This window comes from Rattus norvegicus, chromosome 10, assembly GCF_021556685.1.
Source record: "Rattus norvegicus strain SHRSP/BbbUtx chromosome 10, alternate assembly SHRSP_T2T, whole genome shotgun sequence".
Lineage (NCBI taxonomy): Eukaryota > Metazoa > Chordata > Mammalia > Rodentia > Muridae > Rattus > Rattus norvegicus.
This window is the reverse complement of record NC_141543.1, coordinates 93530749-93544398: the sequence shown is the minus strand read 5'-3', so window position 1 is coordinate 93544398 and position 13650 is coordinate 93530749. Positions and strand designations below refer to the sequence as shown.

Genomic DNA, 13650 nt, shown 5'->3' with positions numbered 1-13650 from the left:
GCCGGCTGTCTGAGAGGTGGAGGGTCCAGCGTGGGCTCCGGAAGCAGGAAAGGCGAGCAGGTGTGGGATCTAAATTAGGATAAGGGCGGGAGCGCGCTCCGCTCAGAAGGACGCAGCTTGCGCTCGGCAGTGGATCTTTTCCCTTTAGCTCTTCTCGGTTCGGAGGCCTGGGGTGGCTAGTGACCCACTCAGAAACGCACAGAACGAATGCAGACCAACACCTTTTAAGGGTGTTCCTTCCTGAGCGCCTAACTGCACCCCATTTCAAGCCCAGACTCCTCACACAACTGACTGTATGCCTCGGGGTCAAAGTGGGGAGCGGCCGGGGAGCAGAGCTGGGAGCCCCGCGGGAAGGGCGGGGATGCCTGGGCCGGAAGGCGTCCCAGGCTCGGCTGGGAGCCGGCGCTCTCTTTCGACGCCACCCCGTTGCCTCCGCCCCTGAGCCGGCCGGGACCGCACCAAGTCTCCGCCCCTGGCGCACCGCGCACCTCACCTTGAACGCTGCCCCACCCACCTCAAGCCTATTGGGCTTCGTGGGCCCAGGACACTCTGCGATTGGTCGAACTTGTCCACGGAGGCCCCGCCCATTTCCCCGCCCCAGTTCCCGTCCGCCGGTACTTTGGACGGCGGCGTGGCGCCCCTCCTCCCCTCCCGGTCCCCGCCCCCTGGAGCAAATGCTGCCGAGCTGCGGCCGCAGGGCAGATGCACGCGCTCGGGCCCTTCTAGCAGGCGCGAGCAGTCGCTGGGCGCGCGAAAGCGAAAGGAGGAAGAGGAAGGGAGGGCGAGGGCGGGGTGTTGAGGAGGGGCGGGAGGAGGAAGAGGAGGAGGTTGGAGCGCGCTCGCGCCTGGCCTCGCGCCCGCGCCGAGGGAGGGGGGAGAGGGGCGCGCGCGCGCACGCTCGCGTCCTCGCTCGCTCCATCCATCCATCCTCCGGTCGCGGCACGCGCGCGCGCTCCGGGCTCGCGCCGCACCCCCCGCCCGGGAGAGGCGGGCTGGAGTGGGGGGCGGGGGGAGGGGCGCGCGGACGGCGCGCGGACTGCGCGCGGGCGGGGTGAGGTGAGGAGGAGGAGGCGGCGACGGGACGAGAAGGGAGGGGAAGGGGCCATGGCCGCCCGGTGAGGCGGCGAGGCGGGGGGGCAGCCCGACCCCCCGGCCCCGGGCCCCGGGCCCCGGGGAGAGGCGAGGACGGACCGACGGACATGGGGCTCCGGAGCAGCCGCCGTCGCCGCCGCCGCCGGAGGACGCGGCCCTGAGAGGCCGCCGGGCCCCGGCGCGGCCCCCCGGGCGGGGTGAGTACGGAACAGGGACGGGGGAGGGGCCTGCGGGGGGCGGGGGGCGGGGCCCGAGGCGGGGCTTGGGCCCCCTCCCCCCCAGGTCTGGGTCAGCGCCCCTTCCCCTCCCCCAGGGCCGACGCGGAAACGCCCGGCTTTCCCCGGCTTCCCGGCCGGGCCGGGGCCCCCCGGTCTCCCCCTGGCAGGGTCCTCCTTGGGCGGGGCAGGGCCGGCCGGGGAGGGGGCGCGGGGCCTTTGTTAGGGAGCCAGGCCCCAGCCCCCGGGACAATAGAGACACCCTCCCGGAATCCTCTCCCCGGCCCGTCTGGGATCTGGGCAGGCGGCGACCTAGAGGGGTCGGGACGTGTCCCACTCTGCTTACTCTCTGGGGGTCGGTCTGTCCCGGCCCGCCGCCGGCCTTGGGCGGCTTGGCTCTCCTCCCCCTAGTCGGTATGATGCAGCAGCAGTGCCGCAAGGACGGGAGAAGAGCCTCGACACGGCCTGCTCCCCTTCCCAGTGCCCCTGGCTCATTTGTCAGTCCCCACCCCACTCGAGGCCGGCAGCTCCTTAAACTCGTACCCACTGTTCAGTGGGGCCCGGAACTGTGGGCACTGTTTCTAAATCCTACGGTTGGGTTTTCTGGACTTTGGGGCTCTTGGAGAGACTTCCGGGCTGGTCCTGAGGGAGGGAGGGTGCGATCTAAAAGAACAGGTAAGGGGAGTGCCCACTCCTCCCGTGCGTACCACGGGACTCTCCTCTGCTCATGTTCTTGGTGTCGAGAAATGCCCTTTGCCTGTAGGCTTCTGTGGGCTCTGTTCCTCTCGTAGAGTGGCAGGCTTATTTTAAGAGAAGACAGTGGGGTGAAGGTTGTAGGGTGTTAGGGCCATTCCTACTTCTGGTAGCAGTACCCCCCCAAGTGGACATCCTGGCTGAAAGCAGAGGTGACTCTGACAGTCCTTAGGGAAACGGGGTTGTCTTGAGGAGTCTGTGCAGTTCTTTGCCACACCCTGTGGGTTTGCTTTGAGGCCTTAGAGTTCCTTCTCCTCCCCCTGCTGCATTGCACCATGGGTATCAAAGAGGGGTTTGAGTTTTGGGTACCTGGGATGAGCTGCTGCCTCCTGTAGACCTAGAGTCTGATTGGCAAGGCAGTATAGTTCAGGGCCTGAGCTAAGGCCTGGGAAGGACTAGGCCACCTCTGCTTTTCAGGCCCTGAAGGACTATAGACTTAAGGAACCGGAGCCTTGGGGGGTTGGGGGGAGACACTCTGATGCCAGGATTAAGCCCTGGGCTTGGAGGTGGGGAGGGGAGGTGGCAGTCTCTGGAGGTGTCTTGGACTCACACCAACACCCCCACCTCCATGTGTGCAGCCGTGTTGCCGCCCGCTGTGCTATGAGCAGTCAGAGCGCCGTCTCCACAAGAGTTTACAAATGAAAATGGAGGAAATGTCTTTGTCTGGCCTGGATAACAGCAAACTAGAGGTGAGGGCTCCCCCACGTGTGCCTCCAGTTCTTTCTCTTGATGTCTCTGCGTCGCTAAATCTGGCATCTATGCCAAAGGAGGAATTTGGATAGTCAGCCTTGTTCCTTAGAGGGAATAACAGCTGAAAAGGCCCAAGGATCTGGGAGGAAGAAGGAACTCAAAAATCAAGGTCAGGAAAGTGGCAAAGAAGGCAGCATGTTTGGTCAGGGCCAGGAGATTCTGTTGGCCAGAGTTGTTCATTCGAGGCAGGGTGCTACCCTTGTGACCATGAATGTTGGTGTTCTCTCCTGGGGCCCAGGCCATCGCTCAGGAGATATATGCTGACCTGGTCGAGGATTCTTGTTTGGGATTCTGCTTTGAAGTACACCGGGCTGTCAAGTGTGGCTACTTCTTCCTGGATGATACAGATCCTGATAGCATGAAGGATTTTGGTGAGCTTCAGGGTGGAATGGGAGTGGTCTAGCTCTGCCTAGGAAGGGCTTAGAGGGTTCTGTGGAAACTGCCCTATTTGCAGAGCCTGGAGCTCCTGTGAGCTTAGGCAAGAATGAGTTTAAAGAGAACCTGGGACCATAGGCGAGAACAAGAAGTTGGGGTACCCTGCCTGCTCTGATCGCCACGCCTCTCCTGTCCCCAGAGATCGTGGACCAGCCTGGGTTGGACATCTTTGGACAGGTTTTCAACCAGTGGAAGAGCAAGGAGTGCGTTTGCCCCAACTGCAGCCGCAGTATTGCTGCCTCCCGCTTTGCCCCCCACCTGGAGAAGTGCCTGGGAATGGGCCGCAACAGCAGCCGGATCGCCAACCGTCGGTGAGAACCTCCCGCTTCCAGCCCCAGTGATGCACATCTCGGGCCACTTGTACCTCAGTGTAGTCTCATGGGGACACCGATAGGGTACAGAGGGTGGGCCACACTTGGTCCTTGCATGCTTCACTGTGAATTCACGTGCAGATGGGTGAGAGCCTTGACCCTTTTTCTTCTCAACTCTGGGCAGGATTGCCAATAGCAACAATATGAACAAGTCTGAGAGTGACCAAGAAGACAACGATGACATCAATGACAATGACTGGTCCTATGGCTCAGAGAAGAAAGGTGTTTGGGGATCTGGGGAAACCTGGGAGAAGCTGGGGTGAAGAGGGAAGATGGAAGTGGAGTATACATTCGCCTTGAGCTGTCGTGATGGGGGAAGAATGCAGTTCTTAAAAACATGAATGCTCTGAGAACGAGACCGTGAAAGTAACTGTTCTTTGTTCTGTTGTCCCCCAGCCAAGAAGAGAAAATCAGACAAGGTGAGAGCCGGGGCGAGCATGGGGGAAGTTTGGGTGAAGGACAGATACTCTCTACCCTTTGGGCAGGGAGTGCTCAGGTCTTTTGACTCAAGTGTGAGGTCACTGGGGGGCATCCCTGGGTTTGGGAGTAAGGGTGTCTGGTGGATGGGAGCTCCAGAGGTTTTGTTGGTGGGAGGGAGGGAGGGAATCTAGACAGACAGTCTTACTGGGAGGGATAGTATTCGTTTGAGGTTGTTTCTTTGTCAAATCTTTTTTCCTTCCCTGGGTTCTCGGCTCCCCCTTATCATTGCCCTTTCCCCAAAGCTATGGTATCTCCCATTCCAGAACCCTAATTCCCCTCGAAGATCCAAGTCTCTAAAACACAAAAATGGTAAGTGGGGCTAGACCCACAGGGTGCTGCTAGCTATGTTACTACAGGGCTTGGAGTGGGGATGAGGGAGGGCCTGTGATCCTTCTGTCACCCCCACTTCCTCTCTGGTTATTTTCAGGGTTCTCTGTCTGTACCTCTGCATCAAACACCCTTCCCCTTCTTTTTTCTTCTTCAGGGGAACTTAGCAACTCCGATCCTTTTAAGGTGAGTGGATGCTGCCTGCCCTTCGTGTGCTTCTCCTTACTCTTGTGAGGTGGTTGGGATTTGGAAAAATGAGGCCAGGATGCTGTGACAACTACAAGTGCTTGTAGCGCTATTTAAGCCTTGGGTGTTCATGTTCTTTGTGGGTCCCGTCTCCGTGTCTATGTGCAGGTAGATTGGAAGGACTTGGAAAATTACTTGGAGGCAAGGGTGAGAGGGACTGCTTCTCCATCCGCTCCTTTTCTGGCTGCCCACTCTTTACTTCTCTGACCCGTTTTTTACTTCTAACCTGTACCTCTGGTTTTCTCACAGTATAGCAACTCAACTGGGATCAGCTATGAGACCCTGGGGCCAGAAGAGCTGCGGAGCCTGCTCACCACAGTGTGTAACTGGAGAGGGAGGGCTTTGGTGTGGGCTGGACAGGGAGTAGGACCCTGAAGGAGACAGGTGGCACAGCAGCAGGAGCCATAGTGTTCTGTGAAAGTGGGCTTCCTAGTCCACTAGCTCTGGGGTTGGTTTCTACTTGGTCAGTCTAGCGCTGGTATAGAGGGAGCATCTAGTGTTTCGAGCAGGTCTCCTGCCCCTCCTTTCAGCTGTGTTCTTTTTTCCAGCAATGTGGAGTAATTTCTGAACATACCAAGAAGATGTGCACAAGGTGAGCTTGGAAACTTAAAAGGGGGCTGACTGGGCATGGGTTGGGCGTACCCCTGGATCTGACAGTGGGCCCACCCTTACCCTCCCTTCATCCAGTAGGCCTCATTAGCCACCATCTGGGGATTCACCACTGACTCTTTCCCTGTCCCTCCAGCTTCTGCTTCACCTGAGTTCCTGAAGTCCTTCCCTGCCTTGTCAGGGTCTGATCATTCTGTCCCCACCAGGTCACTACGCTGCCCGCAGCACACGGATGAGCAGAGGCGAACCGTGCGGATTTATTTCCTTGGGCCCTCGGCGTAAGTGTCCTTTCCAGGAGGGCGGTGGGTCAGGTTGCTGCTCTTTTCCCTAACATGTCTCTGATTCCTCCTTCTAGCGTTCTTCCAGAGGTAGAGAGCTCCTTGGACAATGATGGCTTTGACATGACTGACAGCCAGGCCCTCCTCAGCCGGCTTCAGTGGGACGGTTCTTCTGATCTCTCACCGTCTGATTCAGGCTCCTCCAAGACTAGTGAAAATCAGGGATGGGGTTTAGGTATACCATGCACTTGATCTTGGGCTTTGGCAGTGGGCACCCTTCCACAATTGCACTTTCATCCCGTGTGACTCTTCTTCTGTAGGTACCAACAGCTCTGAATCACGGAAAACCAAGAAAAAGAAATCCCATCTGAGCTTGGTAGGGACTGCCTCTGGCCTGGGCTCCAACAAGAAGAAAAAGCCAAAGCCACCGGCTCCCCCAGCGCCCAGCATCTATGAGGACATCAACTGACTTGGGTGCAAGGAATAGCCTTTGGCTGAGAGAGCCCTCTCTCCCGACCCCCACCCAGGCAGCATAGCCTGGCACATGGACAGCTGCTGGGGGTTTGGGCATGGGAAGCTTGGTGGGCCAGGCAGGCAGAGGATCCAATATGTGCCCCTGGGGGGTGTCAGGATCCTCTGCAATGAAGCATGACCCCTCGGCGTGCAGGACTCAGACCTGGACATATTATGCCTTGGACATAAGTTTGGTGGGGAGGCGGTTTTCCTATTTATTCTGTGAGTTACTGGATGTCCAGCTAGGCTGGGGGCCTGACCTGGGCACTGTGCCAGGGCACTGCCTGCTCCCCACCCCAGGAACTGGACTAAGCCCTGCCGAGGGGCATTGTGGCTACCCAGGCGGCTTTGGGTTGGAAGCTGAGCCCAGAGGGGGCCTCCCCTGGCTGCCCTCAGCAATGTGAAAGGGTCTGGTGCTTGGAGCTGAGGGGCAGGGCTGCTATGTCCTGTTTGTGTGCAGAGTCCTATCAGATGTCCCCATTCCCCGGGGTCAGCAGGCACAGTGCTGTCTGCTAAGGTGGGCGTCCAGAACTGCCTCACAGGGGGCAGCCCTTTCCCCTCAGTCCCCATGGGCCTCCTTGGCAGCAGGAGCTGTCCTTTTGTTGTTGGGTGCCGGGAAAGGGCCTCCAGCCTCTACAGCTTCAAGGAATGGGAAGGGGAGGGTAGGAAGAGGGAGCCTGTATCAGAGTGGCCCCCTGCCCTCCCTGCCCCAGGGCTGTGAGGAACGGCCCAGGTGAGAGGGACGGTGCTGCTTTATTTGAAATGTTTCTTACCTCATTCCCTGCCCCAGGAAGGGGCCCAGCCTCACCCTCCTGGGGTGGCCCCATATTCTCCCTCCCATCCTGCACCCTGCCCTGTCCTGCCCTACCCTGCCCTGCCCTGCCCTGCTGGGGCAGCCTGAGTTCCCAGCTGCTGCTTGCCCCCCAACCCCCTTTACCTTGACCAGCTTCAGTTCCTCTCAGCGCTCTCGCCTCTAAAGCCTGCCCTGTTTTCCTTCCCTTGCCGCTTTTAAGTTATTTATTCTGTACTTGTGGTTTGGGGCTCTGAGGAAAAACCCTAATCTTGTGCCTCTCCCTTTGCTAGGAGTAGGGTGGGATAAGAAGGTAGTCTCTGCCCTGGGTTGTCAGCGGAGCTTGGAGGGGTATTCTTGCCCCTCTGTGGGACTGTCATGCCAGAGCACCCATCTACCTGATCCATATCCCACCTCTAAGGTACCATCACACCTCGGAGCTGCAAGATCTGGCTGTGGGCTGACAGGGATGGGGTTGATCCTGAGCCAAGTTTCCTGGCACTTGCTATACATGTCCCCTCTCCTCCCAGGGGGAGCCACTCCCATATTGGGTAGCTAGTACCCAGGACTGGTTGGACTGATTTGGGTTAGGGACCCAGAGGGTTAAGGGAACAACAGTGCTAGGGTTACAGTACCCTGTCTGGAACCCCAGTCTCCCCTGGGGTGGTTCTCACTGTGGCTGATGCCTGGTTACAAGTTGATTTTTTAACCCAAGTATTGTGATTATTTTTTAAGAAGTCAAACTAATTTTGGCAGAAGTTAGAATAAATCCTGGAGCCTGGGCCCCTCTGTCCGTGGTCCCCTCCATAGCCTTCTCACTAGAGGGGGAAAGAGAAGGTTCTCGGGCCGGCCCCACTACCAAGCACAGCGTGAGAACCTGCTGAAGGTCGGGAAGCTGGCCCAGGCCCCTATCCCTTTGGAGAAGTAGCTGCAGCTCAGGCCAACTCACTCTGCTCTCCCACCTCTCCCTTTCCCCTCTGGTTGGAGGGAGTAGCTTGGGAACTGGTTTGTCCACAAAAACTTCCCCATTGTTCCTTGGCTCACCCTTAGGGCAGAATCCCCTGCCCGGGCTGGGTGAGAGATGGGCTTGGTCCAGCAGGGACCCAGAGGGAACAAACCCCTTCCTTCTGGGGAGTATGCCCTCCCTACTGTGTAGTTGAACAGGGGCTAGGAACTCCCCACTCTCTCCCTCTAACAGCAGGCTGTGTGGGTTTCAATTCCCATCCTCCCCACCCTGGCTAGGTGTCCACCCTGTATCCTATCATGTGTCTGTGTGTGGGGGGTTCTGTACTAATTTCCATGGCCGGTGGCTTTTCCTTCCATGCATCACTCCCCCCCGCATGCCCAGGGGCCACCCGCCTGGCATTACCGCATGCTGGGGTCATTGGGGGAGGGGGGTGGGGCTCACGCTGTCCTGTGGTCTTGAGATTTTTATTTTTGCATATGTAATCCATCCTGTACAGGTAGCTAACTTTGTAAACGCTGTGTATTCCCCTCTGCCCCCATGGCTGCTGGTGTAAATAAATTGCATCTCCCGTTGGTAGCCTGGCCTACCCACTCTCATTACCATGTTGGTGGGAGCAGAGCAGTCACAAAGAGGCTCATAGCCACAAAATGGAATTTTATTCATTCATATTGACCATCTAAGGGCCTAGGGGAGGGCAATCTATACCTAGAACTCATCCTCGGAATTGGGCAGGGCACTGGATTAGGGCCAGCACTCTGGCAGTCCTAGGCCTAGGTTAGCAGCAGCTGGGGCTTGGCCTTCTGCCCCAATCCCCTTCCTGACTGAGCTCTATACAGGACTATTTAGAAAAGAAGGGCAAGCAAAGTGCTTTAAAAGAAAGCAAAATATCCTATTCCTGCTACAAGGGACACACACAAGGAGGTGGTGGCAGCTGGATGCTATAGGTAAGACTGCAGTCTTCATCCCTGTGACTTTAGTTTCCAAAGGTCCACACTCTAAGGAGTGGAAGGTACTTCAGACTCCCTATAGAGGTATGCTACGGCCATGCTGAGCTGCCCTGGCAGCAACCCTGGGGGTTTGTGAACAGACATGCAAGACACTGGGCTAGGGCCACAGCCAGGAGGGAAGGCCCAGTGCCCAGGCTTCTGAGCTTGGCCTTTGAACATTGGGATTCCAAGAGGGAAGATGATGTCCTTGTTTCTACCTGAGTTGTGCTTGCAGAGATATCTGTACCCTATGGACATGAAGGGAGGCCATACACCTCCTGGGTCCTATGGACAGGGTACCCACCATACCTTTCCCATCCCTCCCAGGTCCTTGGGCCCAGCTCTGGCCAGGAAAGGGGGGAGGCCAAGAAGGAGGACGACCATGCCTTTCTATGTCTCCCGATGTCCTTATCTTCCATACATCCCAAATACTAGGAAGCTGAAGAAGACTGTGACTCCAACCAAGGAGACAGTGGCAGGTGCTGTGAAGAACTGGCGGTAATTGATACGGAAGTACCAGACCACACCCAAGAGCACCACAAACACCGGCACCATGAGGCTGCCCACGTTGACACCAAGGCTGGATTGCTCAGTGGTTGGGGTCAAGGAGGCTGAGGGGCCAGAAACTGCTGCCCCTGGGGGTGAGCGGTGGCAGTGAATCACGCAGTTGTTGGTAATGTTCAGGGAACTCAGCGTGCGTGCTGGGTCCTGCAGCAGCCGACCCTGGTAGATCAATTTCATCTGGCTCTCTTGTCCAGGGAAGTACTTGCTACAAGGATGAAAAGAAAGACTGGATAAAGAACAAGGCTATAAAGAAAGGCCTGGACCAACAAGCAGGGCATGGAAGATACTGGTGGTCTGTCTATGGAATTCTCCCATTTCCTCTTTGCAGAGGCCAGCCCTTAAAGTTCTTCATTTGCTCACATATATGCACCAACTTCTTCAGGGAAACCAACACCTGAGGCACAAGTCATTAGCAACTGCCCTCTTTCCAGCCTACTCACCTTTTTAGAGTACCCACAGTGTCCTCTGGCCTGGCCACAGCTAGCTCCTCAGTGTCATTGAGGAATTTGAGCCGAACATTGATGAGGCTAGGGCTGGGAGAGAGGCAGGTGCTATCATCTAATCCCAGTGAAGCTTCCGGGCGACTGCTCTCCAGGCCTGCTTGTCGCTTAGGCAGGCCTTGGATGTCAAGGAGATGCTCAAGACTGGGCTCCATGTCTCCCCTAGCTCCAGGTTCTCCAGTGGTGTCTCCCCCACTGTCACTGGTCTCTTCAGCTTTATCATCACTGCCCCCTGATGGATGGGGGTGTTCAGTCGGCTCTGGAGTACCTTGGTTTACCAGCTGGTCCACATGGCCCAGGTGGAGAACCGATGTGTCACCTGCTGACACGATGGTGCCCAGCAGCTGGTTGTTACTGCTGTCTGCTACATAGGTAGAAAGCCAGGCTAGGACCAAGGCTAGAGTCAGCACCACCACACCTGCCACCACCATCACCTCGTTACCCACACCCTCAATGAGGGTGACATCAGAGAGCTCCATGGCTTGGCTGCTGACCGGGTCCACGCTGCAGGAACAAAGGGGGACAGCATCAGCAGAGCCCCAAGAATTAGAACCAGGTTTCTAGTTTATTTTGGTTCTGAGGCAGGCTGGGGTTAAAGCAAAGGAAAAAAAGATGGGGTTTTGGTATTATGTAGGAAGGACAGCCAGCCAATCTCCTAACAGTAGCAGACCCTCAATCTCAAGTTAAAGACTCACCCTTGGCCCCCTGGCCTCTATTGTGAAACTCTAGCTTTCAGATTCTGTGCCCATAAGGAGCATGGGTCACCAGAAAAGCCTCATATAAACTTGTCACCAGCTGATTGCTTTTTCTTTTTCTTTTGTACTTGGCGAATAATGGAGAAAGAGCATTTGCTTCTCTTCAAGACAGGGTTTCTCTGTGTAGCCCCAGCTGTTCTGGAACTACCTGCTCTATAGACAAGGCTAGCTTCAAACTCACTTGCCCCTGAGTACTGGGATCAAAGGCATGTGCCACCACTGCCCAGCTTCCATTTTGCTTCTTTAAGCCTGGAATTTCTCTAGGATTTCTAACACGTGACCAGGCACATATGCACACACCCCCACCCCCAGCAGCCTCAATGGCTGCTTCAGAGAATAAACAGACTCCTTCATAGGCCTTGTGCAGCCATCCTTGCCAGATTCTCTTTTGATTACATCTCATTCATGGCCATACACTCATTCATGCCCAGATGTCAAGAGCCAAATAAATAAATACACTTTGATCTATCTAGGACAGAATCAGATCACTTCAAATAGACAAATACGTTGGGACTATCAGCAGAGATGTTCATCTATTAAACTGTTCTGGCAAATTCTGGGGAGTCACTTAGGGCAGTCACCAGAAACACTATCCTCTTTAGTCTCCATGGGCTTGGCTTACAACTGCAAAATCACTGTTCTGGCATATACTCCAGTTATCCCAGAACTTGGGAAATAAAGGCAGTAGGATACGAGGTTCAAGACAAGCCTCCACTACATTGCAAGTTCAAGGCCAGCCTCAGCTACATGAGACAGCTTCAAGAAAACCACTGCCCAAGTAGAAATTATTTGGAAAAATTTCCCAACAGTTCTCACAATCCTTATTTCAGTCTGTCTTGTGATATGAAGGTTCTCCCTCTCTGTGGCTTCTGAGAAAGCGCTGGAGGCTCTCTGCATATTCCTCGGAGTACTTTCTCTTTTCCTTGGAGAATCTACTTTCACAGCTGTCTCTGGGCTAATCCATCTGGTGATTATCATTATCAGACTATTCTCACAGCACCCATAAAGCATCATTATACTTATAACCTGTCCATCTCTTCATTGACTCCTGGAAGATAAGAACTGAAGGTAGTGCTCTTTGAAGCTCTTAATGCAATGCCACAGTAACTGCTCAAGGAATATTTGTGGAACACACCAACATTCAAAGAATTTCCACAGCCTTATTTAACAGATTGGCCCTGGAGTCAGGGAAGCAATTACAGATCACTGTCTAGCCTCTCTTCTAGCTATGCAACTTGCAACAACGTTTTCAAAGCCTCAGCTTTCTCATCAGTAAAGTGGCGTTTAAAATGGTTACCTACCTCATAAGGTTGTTTTGAAGATGACGTGAAATCATCGAAGCAAAAATAATTAACACTGTTCAATAAACAAATGATAGCAATTACGTCTCACTCCCACAACTAAACCCTGATGGTAAGGTTAATGTCAGGAACCGTGATTTACACAAAAGGAAACTGTGGCAAAGACAGATGGAAACGGAGGACACAGGGAACTGCCGTGGGCAGGGGCCAGATAGGACCCTGCATCTGTCTGATCCAAGGCTTCAGCTCTCTCCTCAGTCAGTGGACGACCCCGACCGCACTGTCGGGAGTCGTCTCCGACCGTGCTTTTATCTGAGGTGAAGGCTCGGCGTCTGAGAGGTTCTATTCCCTTGGCAGTGGAGTCCATGGGTCCCCCGAGCCGAGGGGCTTCCGGGTTTCGGACGCAGTGCCCAAGCCCGACTCTCCCGGTCAGTGATGGTTTAGGGTCAGGTGAGGAAGCGGGGGTCCGGGGATAGGGGTCGCAAACCATCCACACCCCTCAAACTTCGGGGCGGGGCAGAGGAGAAGGGGCGGAGCTTGAGGACGCGAGGAGTCATGGGAAATTAAAGGGGGTTTGGATTGTTACTGTGCCTCGATGGGGAAGGAGAGCCTCACCTGACAAAGCCAGGATAAATGTTTTGACTTCGCCAGGGCAGTCTTTGTACTCGTCTTTCCGTAGGGGTCAGGGGAGGGGCTGGCAATTCAGGATTCTGTCCAGGCTCCGATCTCTTCCGGCTTTTCTCGGAAGCTGTTAACATCCGGGACAGGAAGTCCCGCCCCCCGCCTTGTACCGATGACGCAAAGCTACGTAAGGCGGACTGACGTAAACGTAATCTTTAAATAAAAGGGCCAGGTTGCGCCGCGGCAGGAGGGGCGGAGTCACTGTTGGCGGGATTTCGGAACTCCGTCCGTAAGACCACGCCCAGTGGGCGTGGCCTCGGGCCGCCTGGAGGTCAGAGGCGGGGCAAAAAGAGAAGAGGGTGGGGGGTGCTTGTGGAAGGGGCGTGGTTTCATGCTCAGGAGATTGCCCTGGCAAGCTCTGCTGGTCTACCGGTCGTTAGGTTTCCTTCTTTCCCGCGTGGTTTTTCCTTCCGGCTTGGATCTCGTGCTCCAGAGCTAATGGGATTCATTACTGCTCCGCCAGTACGCACCGTGCTCCAATGTTGGGAGCGGTAAGGTTTGTATTTCTGACTTCTAAGATAGTTGTTACTCGAGGAGACGGGCAAGAATACAATTTAAAGTCTTAAGTACTGGAAGATTTCTGCCCCATATAGCTTTGATAAATAAAGCCGTAAGGCATTTTAGGCAGATACAAATGCAGTGCTCTCTTAAAAAAATGATCTCTTTTTTTTGTTTGTTTGTTTTTTGTTTCTATGTGTATGTCGTGTGTGGGAGCTTGCAGAAGCCAGAAGAGGGCATTGGATCTCCAAGAGCTAAGGTTACAAGAGGTTGTAAATTGCCAGTCTTGAGTGCTGGGAAGAGAACTCAAGTCTTCTAGAAAGAGCAACAAGTGCTCTTAACCATTGAAACATCTTTCCATCTATCACCCTGGATTAGTTTTTCCAATTTTTTTGTCTGTGATTTCCTATGTAGTAGAGCAGCCGTTCTCAACCTTTTAGTCTAACGACTCTTTCAGAAGTCGCATACCGGGGCTGGAGAGATGGCCCCGGTGATGGAGTAAGTTTCCAAGCTTTACAACAAATCAGATGGCCAGACTC

The 13650-nt window shown here is 55.2% G+C and overlaps 2 protein-coding genes across 11 annotated transcripts; one reads left to right on the top strand and one right to left on the bottom strand.

Annotated features, from left to right (window-relative positions):
* The first annotated feature begins 700 nt into the window (after positions 1-700).
* Positions 701-8402, top strand: Atxn7l3 (ataxin 7-like 3). Of its 8 annotated transcripts, none has more exons than XM_087570804.1 (13): positions 701-1289; positions 2639-2749; positions 3049-3181; positions 3385-3556; positions 3741-3838; positions 4013-4035; positions 4360-4405; positions 4524-4609; positions 4919-4987; positions 5218-5261; positions 5485-5556; positions 5634-5791; positions 5877-8402. In XM_087570804.1, exons 2-13 carry the CDS (start codon positions 2699-2701, stop codon positions 6023-6025), a joined length of 1101 nt encoding a protein of 366 aa, XP_087426930.1. In that variant the 5' UTR covers positions 701-1289; positions 2639-2698; the 3' UTR covers positions 6026-8402. The 8 variants fall into 8 exon arrangements, with proteins under 8 accessions (XP_087426930.1, XP_087426928.1, NP_001417062.1 ...); XM_087570802.1 differs by having other exon boundaries at positions 4339-4405; NM_001430133.1 differs by having other exon boundaries at positions 903-1289; positions 4581-4609.
* On the bottom strand, positions 8277-12697 carry Tmub2 (transmembrane and ubiquitin-like domain containing 2). 3 transcript variants are annotated; one of them, XM_087572309.1, is made up of 4 exons: positions 12548-12697; positions 11933-11987; positions 9817-10380; positions 8466-9581 (listed from the first exon to the last, which is right to left on the bottom strand). In XM_087572309.1, the coding sequence occupies exons 2-4, from the start codon at positions 11965-11967 to the stop codon at positions 9221-9223; spliced, it is 960 nt and encodes a 319-aa protein (XP_087428435.1). In that variant the 5' UTR covers positions 11968-11987; positions 12548-12697; the 3' UTR covers positions 8466-9220.
* Positions 12698-13650: the final 953 nt, after the last annotated feature.